We start from the raw sequence: 15,741 nt of genomic DNA on the forward strand, positions 1-15,741 counted from the left end.
CAGAACTCGTTCATCATTAATAAAAGTTTTTAAGCCCTCTGTGCAACCAATAAAACAAAATATGTACATAAAAAAAAACTATCAGAACAAGAGAGGAGTCATTCCAAGTGGAGCTCAGTACAATTACTCCATCTATTCTCAACAAGCTCATCACATCGTAAAGACTTGGATATTACACACCGTACTAAGTGAAAAAAAAAAAATCATCAAGAATGATTAGTTGTCAACGCACAAAACAAAAGCAATCCATGTACGGAAACGACGCATCTTGGAGCCAACTTGTATACCATGAATCATATTCTTAGGGAAACAAGAAAGTTGGAAAGCTTTGGGAATATTTTTTAAGCATCAAATGCTATTTCGACAACCAAAATTTTTCTGGCTTATGATTGCATAAAAAGCCAGCTATTGGCAAGGGGAGAAAAGAAGGGAAATTATATACACCAACTGAACTCATGGTCACACTCTACATTTTGTAGTCAGCATGCAAGAAGTTCTCATACCGACTTCCTTTAAGGGCACAGTAGACGTCATCCCAGTTCTGAACCTGCTCGGACAATGGCCTAGTGTGTATTTTAACATGACGACTGGCCAGCTTTCTCTGAGGCACTTTAAGGAAGTCCAGAACATCCACCATTTTCTGGACGAAAACAAAGTAGATGTTATGGCAAAACTGGTTTGAGAAACAATTTAGATGTTTACAAACTAAAAGCAGAAAAGTAGAGAACTTACAGTGCGGTTCTGAATGAGATCCTCATAGTAGAGAACAATGTGGCGGGTGCCGTTAAAGTATTCAAGAGCATTGGCAGCCAACTCCCCGGTGTTTCGTAGATGTGAAATCAATGATGTCGCATTAATTGTAGGCTTGTATCGTGCAAGAACTTCAGCCTGCAGGCAATTGCCAACCAAAAAACTTAGAATCTGCCTAGAATTTTGTTTTGATATGTATGATTCTGTGCCAGAATGTGATGGGAGAGACTGGCCTCATCTTTTGAATGCACGTGAGCTTTATGCGTTCCATTTAACTGCTTAGTATTTCGATCATGATTGTTTGCTAGTATTGAAACCATCTGGCGGAGTTGGTTTCTTCTAAAAAGGAATATTGCAGAGACCCCTCTTATCTTGAAGTAATCAACTATTTTTTCATGATTTGCCATAAGACCCTGCAGTAACAATGAGACAATGGATGTCAGGCAGAACATCATATTCTACAATTATTCTGAGAGAAAAAAAATACAGAACAATTACTATCTAACATGGTCAGATCCCTCTATTTCCTAGCATATTTCTAACAGAAATTCGTCATTCAATTTAAAACCATGTACGGCTATGTTGGGCGTGGTTTTAGGCGCTAATAGGTTTTTCATCCTTCCAACTTTTTACTTTCAAAAAACATGTATATTCAAAATAAAAAAGTTCTCCACTTCTATCTATTCCAACCTTTTTCCTCTATCATCCCTTTTCAGTGTCCTTGGTTTGGTTTCTTTCTCTCATGGTCACACAAATCAATTACCAAAAATCTAAAGGTCAAACCTTCAAAATCCCCACTAGAATTTCTCCATGATGCTTTCTTACATGGTTGCCTCTTTGCGAGTCCACTTATTCACATATTCGCTAGCTGTTGGCTCTAAATCTCTCTTCTAAGGACACATTTGGTTGAGGGGGGTTGGGCTCTAGAATGAGAATGCGAATGAGTGACTCCCACTCCCAATACCGCAAAACCCAATCCCGACTCTCCTCCTAGTATTCAAATCCTATTATGTCAGGTTTACTTTAAAAAAATGATTTTTCAAAAATACCATTCTATTTAATTAATTTTCTAAAAATGTCCCAAACGGCCATTTTAATTCCAGTTCCAATTTTAGTCACAAACCAAATATGTCAGAAAATATGACCATTCCGATTCCCATTTCAATCCATTCCAATTTCAATTCCGGTCATGAACCATACGCACCTTACCTTCTTTTGTTTCTATTGTTTTAATATTAAATTTTCAATATGTGGATCTTAGGATATGTAATTATTATCAATACAAGATTTATTTATATTTAAAATCAATTTTCATGGTATTTTAAATTAATTTTCAATAATTTTTACTAACTTATGATGAGATGAATAGGACATTATTAACAGCCCTACCTATACCCCAACAAACAAGTTGTCATTTAAATTTTAATGTTCCAAATACATCAAAACTTGAGTTTAATAAAGTCAAAAGCAATTATGACAGGTTTCCTGACTCTTTTTATGTATTTAACATATTCAGCGTTAATGTGTGCTAGTAAGCGAGGAAAGATTTGGCTGTCCCCAAACTAAAAATTACACAGCAAAGTTACAGATTGTAACAAGTTCCACGTCTGAATCTTAGCCTCATCAGCTTTTTTTACAATTCATGTCTCCAATGATTTTGTTCCTTGAATCACTTAAAGCCTCTCTCTCACAATCATCTTCTCAGCTTCAGAATTTCACGGCCAAGTTTCAGACTTTCATAATGCATGGCAATGAGACCCAAACCCTTTTACTTGGAAGATAAAAGATTAATTTCTATCTTCTAACAGACTGCTAAAGAATGCTAAAACTTCCTCTTAATTTCCAAATCTCCGGCACCATAATTTTTGGGAATTTAATGTTTTCATTCCATTAATTCTTGTTTGCACCACAAACATCCTTATGAAGTAATGAACACAGAAATATAAAAATCAAATACAGAAGGTATTAACAACATATTTTGCTTGTTATATTAATTGAAGTGAGAATATAACTCCCCTAGATAAAGTTATAGTTCAAAATCCTCAACATGCATGGTGTCTGCTGGAATACCAACCTTATAGTACAGTGTTAACCTTATAGGAATTTACATACATATTTCGTACTTTCAAGATTTAGGAAAGGAAGACTAGTAATTTCTTGATGGAAAGACGCGAGAGATGCGATGAAGCAAAGAAAACACTTCATTAAATGGCCATTTAAGTGCCTATGCAACCATCTAGTGGCTAAATAAAGCATAAATGCTTAAGCACGACCTGCTTAAATTTTTAGCAACCTTTTAGTCTTGCATGATTATTAGTTTAATGACCAAACTAAAATAACTCATTAACGTGATCTAACAATCATTATCTGCATTTTTTCTCTGGCTGTGTATTTTAGTCATCAAACAGTCTAGAAGTTTCATGTGAGTACACCATAATATGCTCAACTGAGAGAGAAGTATTATTCTGATTTACCTGCACCTTAGCATTTATACTGACAAAGGAAAAATTTGTCTTGCCTTCCTCTCTCTATATCTTAATCTTTTTTCTTCTCCCTTTTTTCTTGTAACATTTAGATGCTCTCTTCTCAAAATAGTTACAGCAAAAAATCACCTTCTAGTTCTTGTTTTTTTCTTAAACTACCACCAACAACAGCACAGTCTTGTAATTTCCTACCAACTACTTCACAAAGTTCTCGGTTTTACTCCAAAGTTGATAATAAGGACACCAGAACATTTATTAAATAACAAATACGCCTAGAAGAGTCATTGTTTTTAATAATTTGGATGTTTTACACATTAATTTTATGTGAATTTCATACACTTAACATTTCGTAAAACTCAGCCATTCTATAGTCTATTTAAACTGATTAAACCCCCAAGGACCGGAAGAGTTTAAGGACCATATAAACCATTTTAACAACCTTGCTTTAGAGAAACAACAGTTGCAAGTGGACTAGCTAGAAAAATTGGAAAACTCGAGTCAAAACTCCACTTTATACAACAAGATGTTAGATAATAAGAACTCTGCAGCAAGTCTTCTTAGAAACTTATCGTTAATACAGAATCTAAGATAGGGAGAAAATGTTATTGTAATAACAAGTTGCACATAAGCTTAAATCATCATCAAAAGCGCATATCGATGAGCAAAAATGATGACTCAACTAGTTTGATAACCAGACATGCATGAGGAGAGCCTTGTGAATTCATTCCAAAGACTATCTGCAAATTATCACAACTGAGATCTTGGTACAAGTTTTACTTTCAGAATAGCTTAATTTCTGATAGTAACTGCAAAGGATGACTGAGTACTAATAACCACAACTGATTGTTAACAAGTTACCCATAAGAAAGATTTACCAGAAGGGAATACCGCACACATGAGAACACAGTGAAAGGTATAAGAACAATGAAAAACAACCAAGAACCAAATCCAAATGATAACTAGAAATGATACTCAATGACACCCCCCTACCATGGATGCCGAAGTAACTGGTTCACAGAAGCCAGTTAAGTGTGATGCTAATTACAAGGAATGTTCTAGACAAGCAAAGATACTATTCAGAGGAATAGCATGAAATTTGATTAGTAACCAAGGAATTGCACGATACATCATAAGTAACCAGAAGAGGAGAAAAGAACAGTGAGTGTGACTAAATATAAATTAATAGACATAGAACAAACCTCTACAGAAAGACTTTGACTGCAAGAAGAATGACTGACTGAAAACTTGACATGGTGACATCATGGCTCAGGTATGGGTCCAACAAACCAGACTCACTGGCAAGTCAGGTCAGTTTTGGGTTGTAGGATTCTGACCTGCCTAGAACCCTATACATAGACAGCACGCATATATACACAATGTACAAGACTTTTAAGGAACAAAGACATATAAAATGAAACCCTTATCCCTTATCTATTTCTACTACAATTGTGCCAAACCCAGCCTCCATCTGCTCCTCTCCTCTCCTATCTCTCCCCTCATATCACTCTCTTTCACTTCTATATCCTCCATCCTCCCTCTCTCCTCTCCCTTTTCTCTTCCTCCTGGAATGCCTTGATCCCATCATCAATCCAGCCTTTGGTTGTCGAGCTCCAGCGCTACTCACTATCACACCATCGAGGCCAAAGCTCCAACCCAGTCATCCACACCAATGGATCCCCACCATTTCAACTATCATGTCATTTGGGTGCAAGAGTTATTTTTTTCATCATCGGGAAAGAAAGAGAGACCCATCCATATTATCCAAGTCCAAATACCTGGGAAGTACCACCTAAGCCTCGAACCTAGAACCTTTGGTTGATAGCTTGATGGGTGTGACCACTAGGATAAGCTGTTAAGCCCCAATTCACCATTATTTTTAGGCAAAAGTTAGACAATGAACAAAGAAAATATAACTAAGTATCCCGATGATGACCTTTCACAAAAAGACATAAAATTCTCAATAACCTTGCCCTTTTTTTCTATCCTTCGATCTATCTCTATGATCCCTTTTTTGTCCCAAAAATTATAGAATTGCCCGAAACCAACCAGACCAGCTCCTTTATTTTATTCTCTTTCCCTCTCTTCTTCCCTCTACTCCTTCCTACCCAAGCCATATCAACCCCATCAACACTGGCACCTACAATATATCTGAGCAATTCTTTATGTCCTCCACCAACCATAAGTGTGTTTCTTTTTCCTCTGATTCCTCCAACCCCAGTCCACTCCCTCTAAGGTCTTCAAACCTACAATATACTTGCTGCTTAATCTATACCACTAGATACACTAAATTACCCAATGCCTCAGCTCTCTCCAACCTCTAATTGACTTAGAATGAACATCAAGACTCAAAAAACAGGGGAAGAAACTTTATTTTGTTCCCTTACCCCCAAACCTTCACCACCCCCCCCCCCCCCCCCAAAAAAAAAAAAAGAGACACACACCACACACCACCACAAAAAAAAAAAAAAAGAAAGGTAGGGGAGGATGAGGGGAAATGGCCAACAGAAGAATAAGAACACTTCAAAACATAAAATGACATATAATTGATAGAATATCAAATGATCAAATTTAAATCTCTTATTTCCCAAAACCAAAGCCCTATTATTTGATGCATCCTATATATCACTAAAAATTATTTACTATAGAAAAAATAATTACTAGAATACTAGACCAGAGTTAACTTGTTATGATACATGGATAAAAATATATTATTACAATTTAAAGAGCAACTAAAAGGGTCTGTGAACAGAAACAAGTAACTGAAAGAAAAATATAATCCTTCTTGTGACACATACATGGGCATGCTGGACTCACCAGTTCTAAGGAAAGGCTAAACAAGTCAGAAGACAAAATAGACAAGACTTACTAAAAAATGTTAGATAGAGTGCGAACAAAAGCATAGAGAGAAAATATTAGGAAGAGTGAGAACGAGAATTATCAGAGGGAATGATAAATCTACCTGTCACTTGAGTAAACGAGAACAAGAATGAGAAGGGAAGTAGGAAGATGATCAATAATGCAATTGATGGCATGATATCATAAAACAGCAACTCACTCCTAAATTGAAGCATCATCCAGTAAGGTCTACAGTATGGTTGTTGATTTGCTAGTAAAATGCTAAATATAAGAAACCCTGACGATTATGAACAAAAATACTGTTGTTCCATTTGATTTTAAAAATCTATAGTCTATAGCGACTGATAAGTGACAGATCATCAAATTCGAGCAATGCTGAGCTGGTTTTATCTAGCTAAGGTTTAGGCATTCAAAGCAACACAAGATGATCCAATCAAACAGAGAAATGGACAATGCATAAGCTAATCTCACACAACAAGCTCCTTATTTTCCAAAATAGATCATGGAAACAACCCCATGCATAGAAATAACTGAAATTTTAGAATTCTTTGTGACATCAGTGCTCATTCAAGATTAAAATCAAACAAACATAAACAGCTTAAACTTCTTACTTAGGTCCAACATTAAAACATGCATGACGAATACCATAGTACATACCATACTATACAAAACACATCACAATAACTTTCTTAGATTTACCTGATTAAGCATCCACTTAAAGCCGACAGCAGCTGTGCATTCATTTTTTGAAGCACTACTGTGCCAATCTAGATTGTAAACTTTGTCCAATGTCTTTATGATAGCTAATATACTACTTCTCCTTTCTTTGACGGAGAATATCTCCCCATTAGAGCTAATGTTAATGTGGCTGTTTAGCAAAGTCTCGAACCACCCACTTCCAGACCTCTGCATTGACAATATAGCAAAGTACCGAACTGGTGTGCATGCACATTCTTCCCTGACAAGGTAAGAGAGTTGTTATGCAAGGTCTTCGTAAAATCTAAATCAAAAATAAATATCCAGAAAAAAGAAGCCTCTTTACCGGCTATAAGTGGTAGGTTCCGGATAGTGCGCATAAGGAATCTCAGATGGTGGAATACCAGGATCATGGCAAGGCTGTTCTGCTAGTTCAATCTTTATTATTCTGGGCACACCATGATTTCCTATTTGCTTTAAACACATAGAGCAAATATAAACGCCACAGATCATAACAGCAGCCAAGACAACCATCCTCAATGCAAGCGGCGATTTCTTTGGAGGCTTTATTATGAATGACTCCTGTTTGAGATGAAGAAAAAGAAAATATTTAACATGGTTAGATATGTGAAACACATAGAGAAGCTATAAGTCCCCTGATAGTCCCATTGCGACCATATACAAAAATAAACACAACTCTAACCAAGATTGCACTTTGCTTGCAAGGAACTTGACAAGTACATAAGAAGGTTCCAGATTAGCTCTAGACGATACTAAGATTTGAATTAGTAAGCTCATCTATGATGCTTTCAAAGGCGTCCAAAGCAAAAAGCGGGTAAACCACAAGCTAAGGAAGGTCCAAACAAATGTATTAATCTTGTGTAGAGATAAGAAACAGACAGGAAAAAAAAAGAAAAGAAGAACTGATCAAACTTCTAGAGAGAGTAACAAAAAAGAAAATCAATGACCAGAAGAAAAGACAAAACAAAATAATTGTCGTTTCTCTACCCGTTCACTCCATTAGTTAAAAGCCATAAGAAGAAGAACCATGCAAAGTCCCTTGAAGTTAATAGAAATCAGATCAGAAAATTCATAGCACCGAATTCTTCTAATGCAAAGCATCAGAATATGATGGCAAACCACGAGCTAAGAGAGGCTTCAAAATCCACTGGCACCGAAGATTGTTCAAGCCAGTGCATTAATTGGATATAAAGATCTTCAAAATCAACAAGAATCCCTAATAAGGAGAAAAGAAAGGAGCTTTAAAGTATTTAATCAATAAAGAACGAAAAAAAAAGACAAAATATACTATCGTTTATTCAATACCAGGAAACTTTGCCCTAAAAAAGTGAATTAAATAAATCTCGGATAAAACATATTTATTCCAGGAAAGGAAGAGTATCATTATAAAAAAGATTACCAACAAAACAGAGACGCTCGTATTCCCACGAGACAACATCAAAATCCCACTTTTTTAACCCCGCAAGAAAGCAAAAACAGAGCAAGATATCTAATTGCATTAGACAAGGAAAAAAAAAAGATACAGAAAAAGAGAGAACGAGAGAGGAATCACCTTATTGAAAGAACAGCAATCTTCTGCCATCTTTTGCTTTTATTTCGGCTTTTTGTCTATCCTTCAAGAAAAAGGGCATAAAAAGAAGAGCTCCCCCCTCCCCTCTTCTCACTCTCTCTCTCTCTCTCTCTCTCTCTCTCTCTCTCTCCCACACACACAGAGAGTTTGAGCTTTCTTCCCTTTTTCTTTTTCTATTCCTCTTCCTCTTGCTTCTTCCCTCTCTGTCTCTCTCCCAAAAAAGACTTCTTTTTGAGCATATTTTTCTCTTCCTTTACAAAAGGAGGCTCTTTAAGGACCGGAGCGGAGCTAAGAAATCAAAGCGCACAGGTGGGCGTGGCCTTTTCCCAGCATACTAAAACCCTCCCGTGAGCCACCATCATTGCCATCAAACGCCTGAAACGCTCTCCTCTCTTCTTCGCTTCTCTTCTCTGCCCGCCTTTCCTTTCGCTTGGATTTGTTTCGATCTCGAATCTCCGATCGTTTTTCTTCCTCAAAAACAAATCTTTCCTCCTCTCTCGACTCTCTCAAAGCTTCACGGAAGTACACCTGGCAATTTGGAGAGAGAGAGAGTCGGCGAGAGGGCGGACAAATCCAACAGACACGAAGAGAGAAAGAGAGAGAGGGGAGGGCTTGGGGGGGAATATACTAATACGAGAAAGAGATGTGATGTATTCAAAATTTATGTTTTTATCCACATCCTATTCATCTGGAAGAAATCTAATTTGTGAACGGCTCCTAAAATTACGCTCTTGCTATCATGCATAAAAAAAACAAGAGAAAAGTAAACAGAACATTTTGATAAATTACTTGTCCGACACGTACTCATGTATATATAGCCACTCGTAGAATACATGTGCGTGCAAATTTGATGAATGGCAATGATGCTATTTAATTGCTTTTTTGTATGAAATAATTAAAATATTTGTATTCATAGTTTCTTTTTGGTAAATAAAGGAGACAAAGTTTGGACAGGAAATAAGTTACATGAGAAAAAAAAAAATAGCAGAACAGCTAGCAACAAACAACAGGGGACCATGATTGAACTGTGGCCCTGTCCCGCACAGACATAAGACAGAAGTAATTACATAAAGCTGAGATATTTCAACAGGGAACACTACTTTTTTTTTTTTTTTTGTGTGTGGTACAATGGCAATCCAAGTATAGGTACAACCGACAAAATTAAAAAAAAATAACATAAAGACTGAGGCACAGATGCATAATCGCTCCAGATGAATTCTTCCGAATGGTAGGTCGCAAATGAGGCCACCCAGTCGGCCGGGCTGTTTGCCTTTTTGTAGACGTATGTAGCCCATGAAAGATTATTCTCGTTTAAAAGTCAGCAAACATCACATAGCAGCAGGCTCGAACATAAAGAGAGAGAGAGAGGGAGGGTATATGAATAAGAGGATGAAAGAAATATACTTAGATTATATAGTCCTTAGGGGCTTAGAATTTCATTCTCCTCTTAGTTAAATGTGTTAATTTCTTGGAAATGGAATGATTTAACTAAGGCTGTTGGTTGCATAAAAAAATGATGTCAATTCCCTGGGAAAAGGTATGTTATGAGTTTTTGGGCTCATATGTGTACTGCAGAGGGGTAGAAATATGCAACAATTTGAATCGTCATCTTGGGCAAATTCCTATTAAATATAGATATTGCATGAGATCCAATTAAATTTGTGTTCTTCCTTTTCACTTGGAAGTAGTAGGATCCCAACATTTGTGATAGCACTCCTAAAAATTGCATTCTTGATGGCATGTATAAAAAGAAAGAGAATGTGTCAGTGCCCTGAGAAAAGGTATATTTTGAGTATGTAGGCACATGTATGCAATGGAGATGGACAGAATTGTATAGCAGATTGAACCATGATGGGCTGCGTTGAGTGACATGTAACATTACTAGCATGTCTAAAAAGAAAAGAAAAAGTGAACGGTTCACTTGGATAAATTGTTAGCTGAGTAATTGCTCATGTTTGTCTAGGTACTTATAGAAGTTCATAATAGTAGCATTGCAACATGTAATAAATGTGCGTGAAATTAATTGGATATCAGGCTAAAGTAGTGCTGGTTTTTGGGTATGTGTAATGCAGGGGAAAGAAATATAAATTTTGATGGATGGTTATAATCTTATGTAACCAATATTTTTTATCTAGACTGATCAATTTACTTCAAATTTTAATTGTACGAATGATCTTGTTTCTTTTCAACCACGATGTGTATATGTTCAGAAGGCAAGGGAGAGAAATGAAATGATTTTATTTTGTATATCAAATAAAAAGTATATTCAATATTGAAAATGGTTGTGCTCGTCCTTTGCTATGGAATTTATTTAGAGCTGTCTTATGCTTGTCCTTTGCTATGGTGTTTATTTGGTGGGCTAGGATGGATGGAGAATCTCTTCTTTTTATCTATTCTTTTTTAAGATTTTTGAACTAAATAGTGGATGAGGACCATCCATCCTTCTAATCTCACCCATGGTCTCCTTCATGATCCTACCTAAACACATGATGAAAGTTAAATATGTGTTTTACAACTATATCCGTAAAAGTTTCAAACTTTGGCATGACTCCTCCTCTTCGGTATAAAAGCACTCTCCTTTTCAATATTCTATGCCTCTATAATATAGTGCACTCTCCTTTAAAGCAAACAAAGAATTTCTATGACAGCAGGCATGCAACCAAAAAGCATGACTAGCCAACGGTTTAACGATAATAATTACAGGTTACGAGACCAAGTGCTTCAAATGAGAATGCGGCATTATAGCACACTAACACCACCTTTCATGAGTAAGGAGAAATGATTCATTTTTCTTGTGCATTCTAATTGCCAACGGTTTATCATGATTCCTAGCTTTGCAAAGCATACCAAACCATTACCCTATGCAAGAGCATATAAGAATTCAAATTTCCTCTAGAAAGCCATCACTCAGGCACTAGAGAGGTTTGGAATCCTCTGTCCGTCTCTCTCAAGCCATTTTCAAAGTCCGCTGAACAGTCTTCTATCAAGTAAGTTAGTAACTCAAAATTCATCGACTAATTAATATTGCCGCAGATGAAGACCTATACACTCCCCCAAATAAACGGCTTTATAAATCTCAAGACTGTTAGCGACATTGCATCCTACCAATAAGACAGGGTTTGAAATAACACCAGTTTTAGGTGGACGGACGCTTCTCCACCTGCCGGTGAGTGGTGACCGGCGAGTCTCCACAAGCCCCCAACCCCCATAATTTTGACATTTTTTAATCATATCTTTAATTATAAAATTTGAAAACAAGATAAAATGCCATGCGGAAAGCGGGGGTCAAACGCCTTTGTTCTGCGGCTGCCTCGGGGACCCGAAAGCTCGGACTCACGCGTAGCTGACGTGGCCAAACGCGAGACCACCAACCCGGCCACCATCCATCACGGCCGTCCACATCATCATACGGCGAAACTTCCGTGGTCCCACGTCTCCATGCTCGCTTGAAGCCGAAGGAGTCATCATCACCGTGCCCCCGTGGATCGCACGGTCGTACTTTTCCGTTCAACCTTGGACCCCGGCTCGTGCGACTCGAGGACCACCGTCGGGAACGCTGTTCCGGATGTGGACCAATTGATGGCCGTGTGACGCGATGAATGAGGTGCATCGTGGCGGTGACGGTACGTAGGACGGTGAGTTTTATGAGGTTGCGGGTGACGAGATGGCCTCGAGAGAAGAGCCCCGCCTCACGGCATCATGAGGGACGTAGGCGGTAGGCCCGGCCCATCATCAAGCCAGCGAGGTCGGGTCGATATGTGATCCAATCTGGACCATTGAATCCATGGGCCGGACCTTGACTTTCTAATGATGTTTTGGTATCTATATTTTATCTGATTTACTTTGTCAAAGTTTCGTTCGGGATTTTCCAATTGAGAGGATGGATTTTCTTCTTGTTAAAGTCATAGGTTTTATATGAATCCTGAGTCCCTGACAATTAGAAGAGCAAATGTCAGCGTCTTGAGCTGGTGTCTGATTAGAGAAAAAAGAATTTAATTATAGTCATTGCTCGACTTCGACTTCTCGATCGGGACAGGAAAGGCATATGTAGTTTTCAAGATTAGTTACGGAAGCCTTAGATATGATATAAAAGTATCATGACCTACGACCATGCGAACCTAAATGTTTTCAAGGCCTGTTTGGATGCTTATGTCCAATTTCTTCAGGTAACCTTCATTTGGATGCAACTGAGATGCAGGAACATCTCATCGACCCCTCTCAACCCATCTCTGTAACTGATGTGGCATCAAATAAGTATGGTGATGTGGTGCAACCAGATTCATCCAACCCACAACCCACATGGTAGCCCCAACACCTCCTTGATAGAATCAGACTAAATCAATTTCCACCAACTAGATGGCCGAGCTAAGCAGATTAGAAGCAACCAACTTGTGGAGTCAGGTTCCTTGCTCGACCAAACAATCAGCTCGACACCAAGCAGCTCAAACAATGGCCAAAAACACACTTCTTTCGTTACTCCTCGAGTTATAGCTGTCGCAATCTTAAGCCGTTTGGCATGATCCCAGATAGTTATAGCTGAATCTCATGTAGTTACAGCGGAATCTTCGGCAGTTACAACCCAACTCCTGATTGTTAGAATGCAATAGACAGCTTTCTCTCCGAAAGAAATCGGAGAGACTTTCTGGCGGACGAGGTCATAGCACCGGAACATCAGACCATATTTTTGAAACTTTGATAATTGTTCCGATCCGGCCTAAAATCTAGAGATTCTGTATCCCTTAACTATAAATAAACCTAAAGATCCACCATGAAAGGTAACTGCCAAAATCTCAATTAGAGCAATATTCTGTCTCTCTAATTTTTTCTTTATTTCTGTACAAACACTCTTCCTAATTTAAGCATTGGAGGGTCATCTACGGAAGCAGCACAGTAACATTGTTCCTTAGATTGTGTGAAGTTATCCTGGAATGAAAGACCTGGCTTCTGATAGGCCCATAATCTCAACTTCACGTCTTCTACTTGACACTGTATTCCAATTCATCATGATAACTTATCCCATTCCAAGATACTTTTCTAACTTTGATTATAATGTGCTTGACCCCTTCATCTTAGCGGAAAAATAATGAGCATGCTTACAAACTGTTTCAGGTCATTATGTTGATTATTTTCAGAGCTGCTAATGATCAGGAATTCTCTCATGATGAGAAACAACTGCCGCAATTTGAATGTTTCCCTTATAATAAATTTATTCTGGATGAAGACCTTAAATCAGCTCCATTAATCTAGAATTATAATAAATTTATTGTTTTACCATGGAGATAATTAATTATATACCAAACACATGTTTTGCGTGTATATATATATATATATAATTTCATGACACTGAAATATAGTGATTGCAAATAGAGATGTTAAGAGACGACCCTAGATTAGATTTCTTCGTGTTTGAGCCTCGTTAAAAGTTTTGGATATGCTTGCAGCAGACCTAGCCAATTTGTATCTCTATTATGATTATAAAGCAATTATGATTGAAAGTTAAATATAGAACTCGCATACAACCCTTACTTCAAGAGTAAAAGAATATTTGATGTCTGAAAGTGATCATATCAACTGGTAACATTTATATGATTTTTTTTCTCTTCATTACACCACATGGATATTTAAACCTACAAGAAGAGAGCATGGTCAGGAAACAGCTTCACTGAGGTTCTCAACTTATACAGAGTAGAGGTGTGAAGAAATTATATTATGCAGTGGGGTGGAAACTGCTGCACACCAGGTTTTATGATGCCTATGATATATGGAGATCTGGGTCTGATAGGCCTCAACCCAACTGGAATGAGCAAGGCCCCACTAAACCTGTTCTATGTTAAATAACATCATCCAACATTTGTAGTTGGACGATTACATGCCTCGACCCCATACCAAATGGTTAAATACTTAGGCAACCTACGACCGGCCAACAAGCAGAGTCATGAGCCATCAGTAACTCCTCCAAGTGGTCGCTCTATCCAATCTGTGGCACGTCGGTTCCTAAGCCAAGATAGCTCCACACAACACCGGCCGGCTGTTTAAAATATCTCATACAACTCGGAATTGCTTTATGGTGATCGATGAAATTTAGGAGAAGATTAGTGAAAGTTTTGATAGTCTGAAGCAAGGGAGGACCAGTAATAATCAGGTACAGGGGAGAAGTTTAGATAAGAAAAGTTAATGTGATGGCAGCTTTTTTCTTTTCTTTTCTTCGATACAACAGTTATTCACACCAATCGTGTGTGAGTGCACCCAATAAAATCATAAAAAAGTATATGGCAAAGAGGAGAAGGAATCGAGTCCTGATCTTCCTACAAAAACTCATCTGAATGATGCACAACATAGGAGACGACCCAGTCCGCTGCACTATTCACCTTTCGATAGACATGAGAGGCGGCCACACTCTTCTGCAAGTCTCTGAATATCTCAAAGTAGTGGGTGCCATTCATCCCAGGTATGCTGACCTCGGATCCACTCAATCATTATAGCCGAGTCTCCCTCCCGATTTCAAAGATGAAATATGTACAAGAATGTGGAGATCGGTATGGTCTGACAGCACTTTGGTCCGCTAGTTGTCACCTCTCTATCCAGCTCGTGTGGCGGGCCGAGGACCCGGGCTTAAATCGAGGAAGTGACATTCCTGCCATTTTTCCCAAACCAAAAGGGGAAAAAAAAGGAGTTAGGAAATTAGTATTGGTTGCACCAGTGTTCCCATTTAAGAAAATATAAGTTACGAATGATTTTCGTCCTGATATAGGTGAGTCTCTAGGCCAGCTGCAGACTCTGAAATATGACTATAGAAAAGTGCCTCAAGATTCAAGAGTGTCCATTAGTATTTCCTAACTAACTATAGTTTTCTTAATATATACATACATACATACATACATATATATATATATATATATATAGCCACACACACCAAGATCAACTCATGGATAAATACCTTATCTCATAAAACCAGCATGGCTGTAGAGAACATCTCCTAATCTTAGTCCACCAAATGTCAATTAATTTAAACACATCTAATCTATTAATCAGATAATTATGCTGATATCCAAAGGATAACATAGTACATTTTAGAGACACTATATCAATTAATGAGTAGTCTTTAAATATTGCATCCAGATCACGGAGCATTTTAGATCAAGAGATCAATCAACCGCCAGATGCATTGATAAGTTCTGTTTAAATATTTAATCTAGACCAACAAAGAATTTCATATCAAGAGCATATTTGGTGTCAGTTTCCACCAAACTGCCCAGTTTCCTAGTCAGATATCCTTTCAACTATCTCACAGCAACTGGTAAGAATTTGTCTTCAGATTTCTAGAGCGATGCTATAAATATTTAGTGGTGATTGGTAAAGATATCG

At 37.7% G+C, this 15,741-nt stretch overlaps 1 protein-coding gene across 1 annotated transcript; it reads right to left on the bottom strand.

Moving 5' to 3' along the window:
• Window positions 1-251: 251 nt before the first annotated feature.
• LOC103710980 (uncharacterized) lies at window positions 252-9,021 on the bottom strand. The gene is made up of 6 exons (XM_008796931.3): window positions 8,359-9,021; window positions 7,132-7,367; window positions 6,789-7,047; window positions 984-1,163; window positions 733-888; window positions 252-640 (listed from the first exon to the last, which is right to left on the bottom strand). Exons 1-6 carry the CDS (start codon window positions 8,386-8,388, stop codon window positions 467-469), a joined length of 1,035 nt encoding a protein of 344 aa, XP_008795153.2. The 5' UTR covers window positions 8,389-9,021; the 3' UTR covers window positions 252-466.
• Between the last annotated feature and the right edge of the window lie 6,720 nt (window positions 9,022-15,741).

Source organism: Phoenix dactylifera, chromosome 5 (genome assembly GCF_051530095.1).
Source record: "Phoenix dactylifera cultivar Ajwa chromosome 5, Ajwa_hap1_PhDact_Kaust_v1.1, whole genome shotgun sequence".
Taxonomy (NCBI): Eukaryota; Viridiplantae; Streptophyta; class Magnoliopsida; order Arecales; family Arecaceae; genus Phoenix; species Phoenix dactylifera.

What these genes read in the sequence shown, in the direction of transcription:
- LOC103710980 (XM_008796931.3), bottom strand. Translation starts at nt 8,388, where the DNA reads ATGGCAGAAGATTGCTGTTCTTTCAATAAG. An exon ending in ATTGCTGTTCTTTCAATAAG is followed by an intron (nt 7,368 to 8,358) that starts GTGATTCCTCTC and finishes CATCTCAAACAG; the next exon opens with GAGTCATTCATAATAAAGCC. An exon ending in ACGTGCATTCAAAAGATGAG is followed by an intron (nt 889 to 983) that starts GCCAGTCTCTCC and finishes AATTGCCTGCAG; the next exon opens with GCTGAAGTTCTTGCACGATA.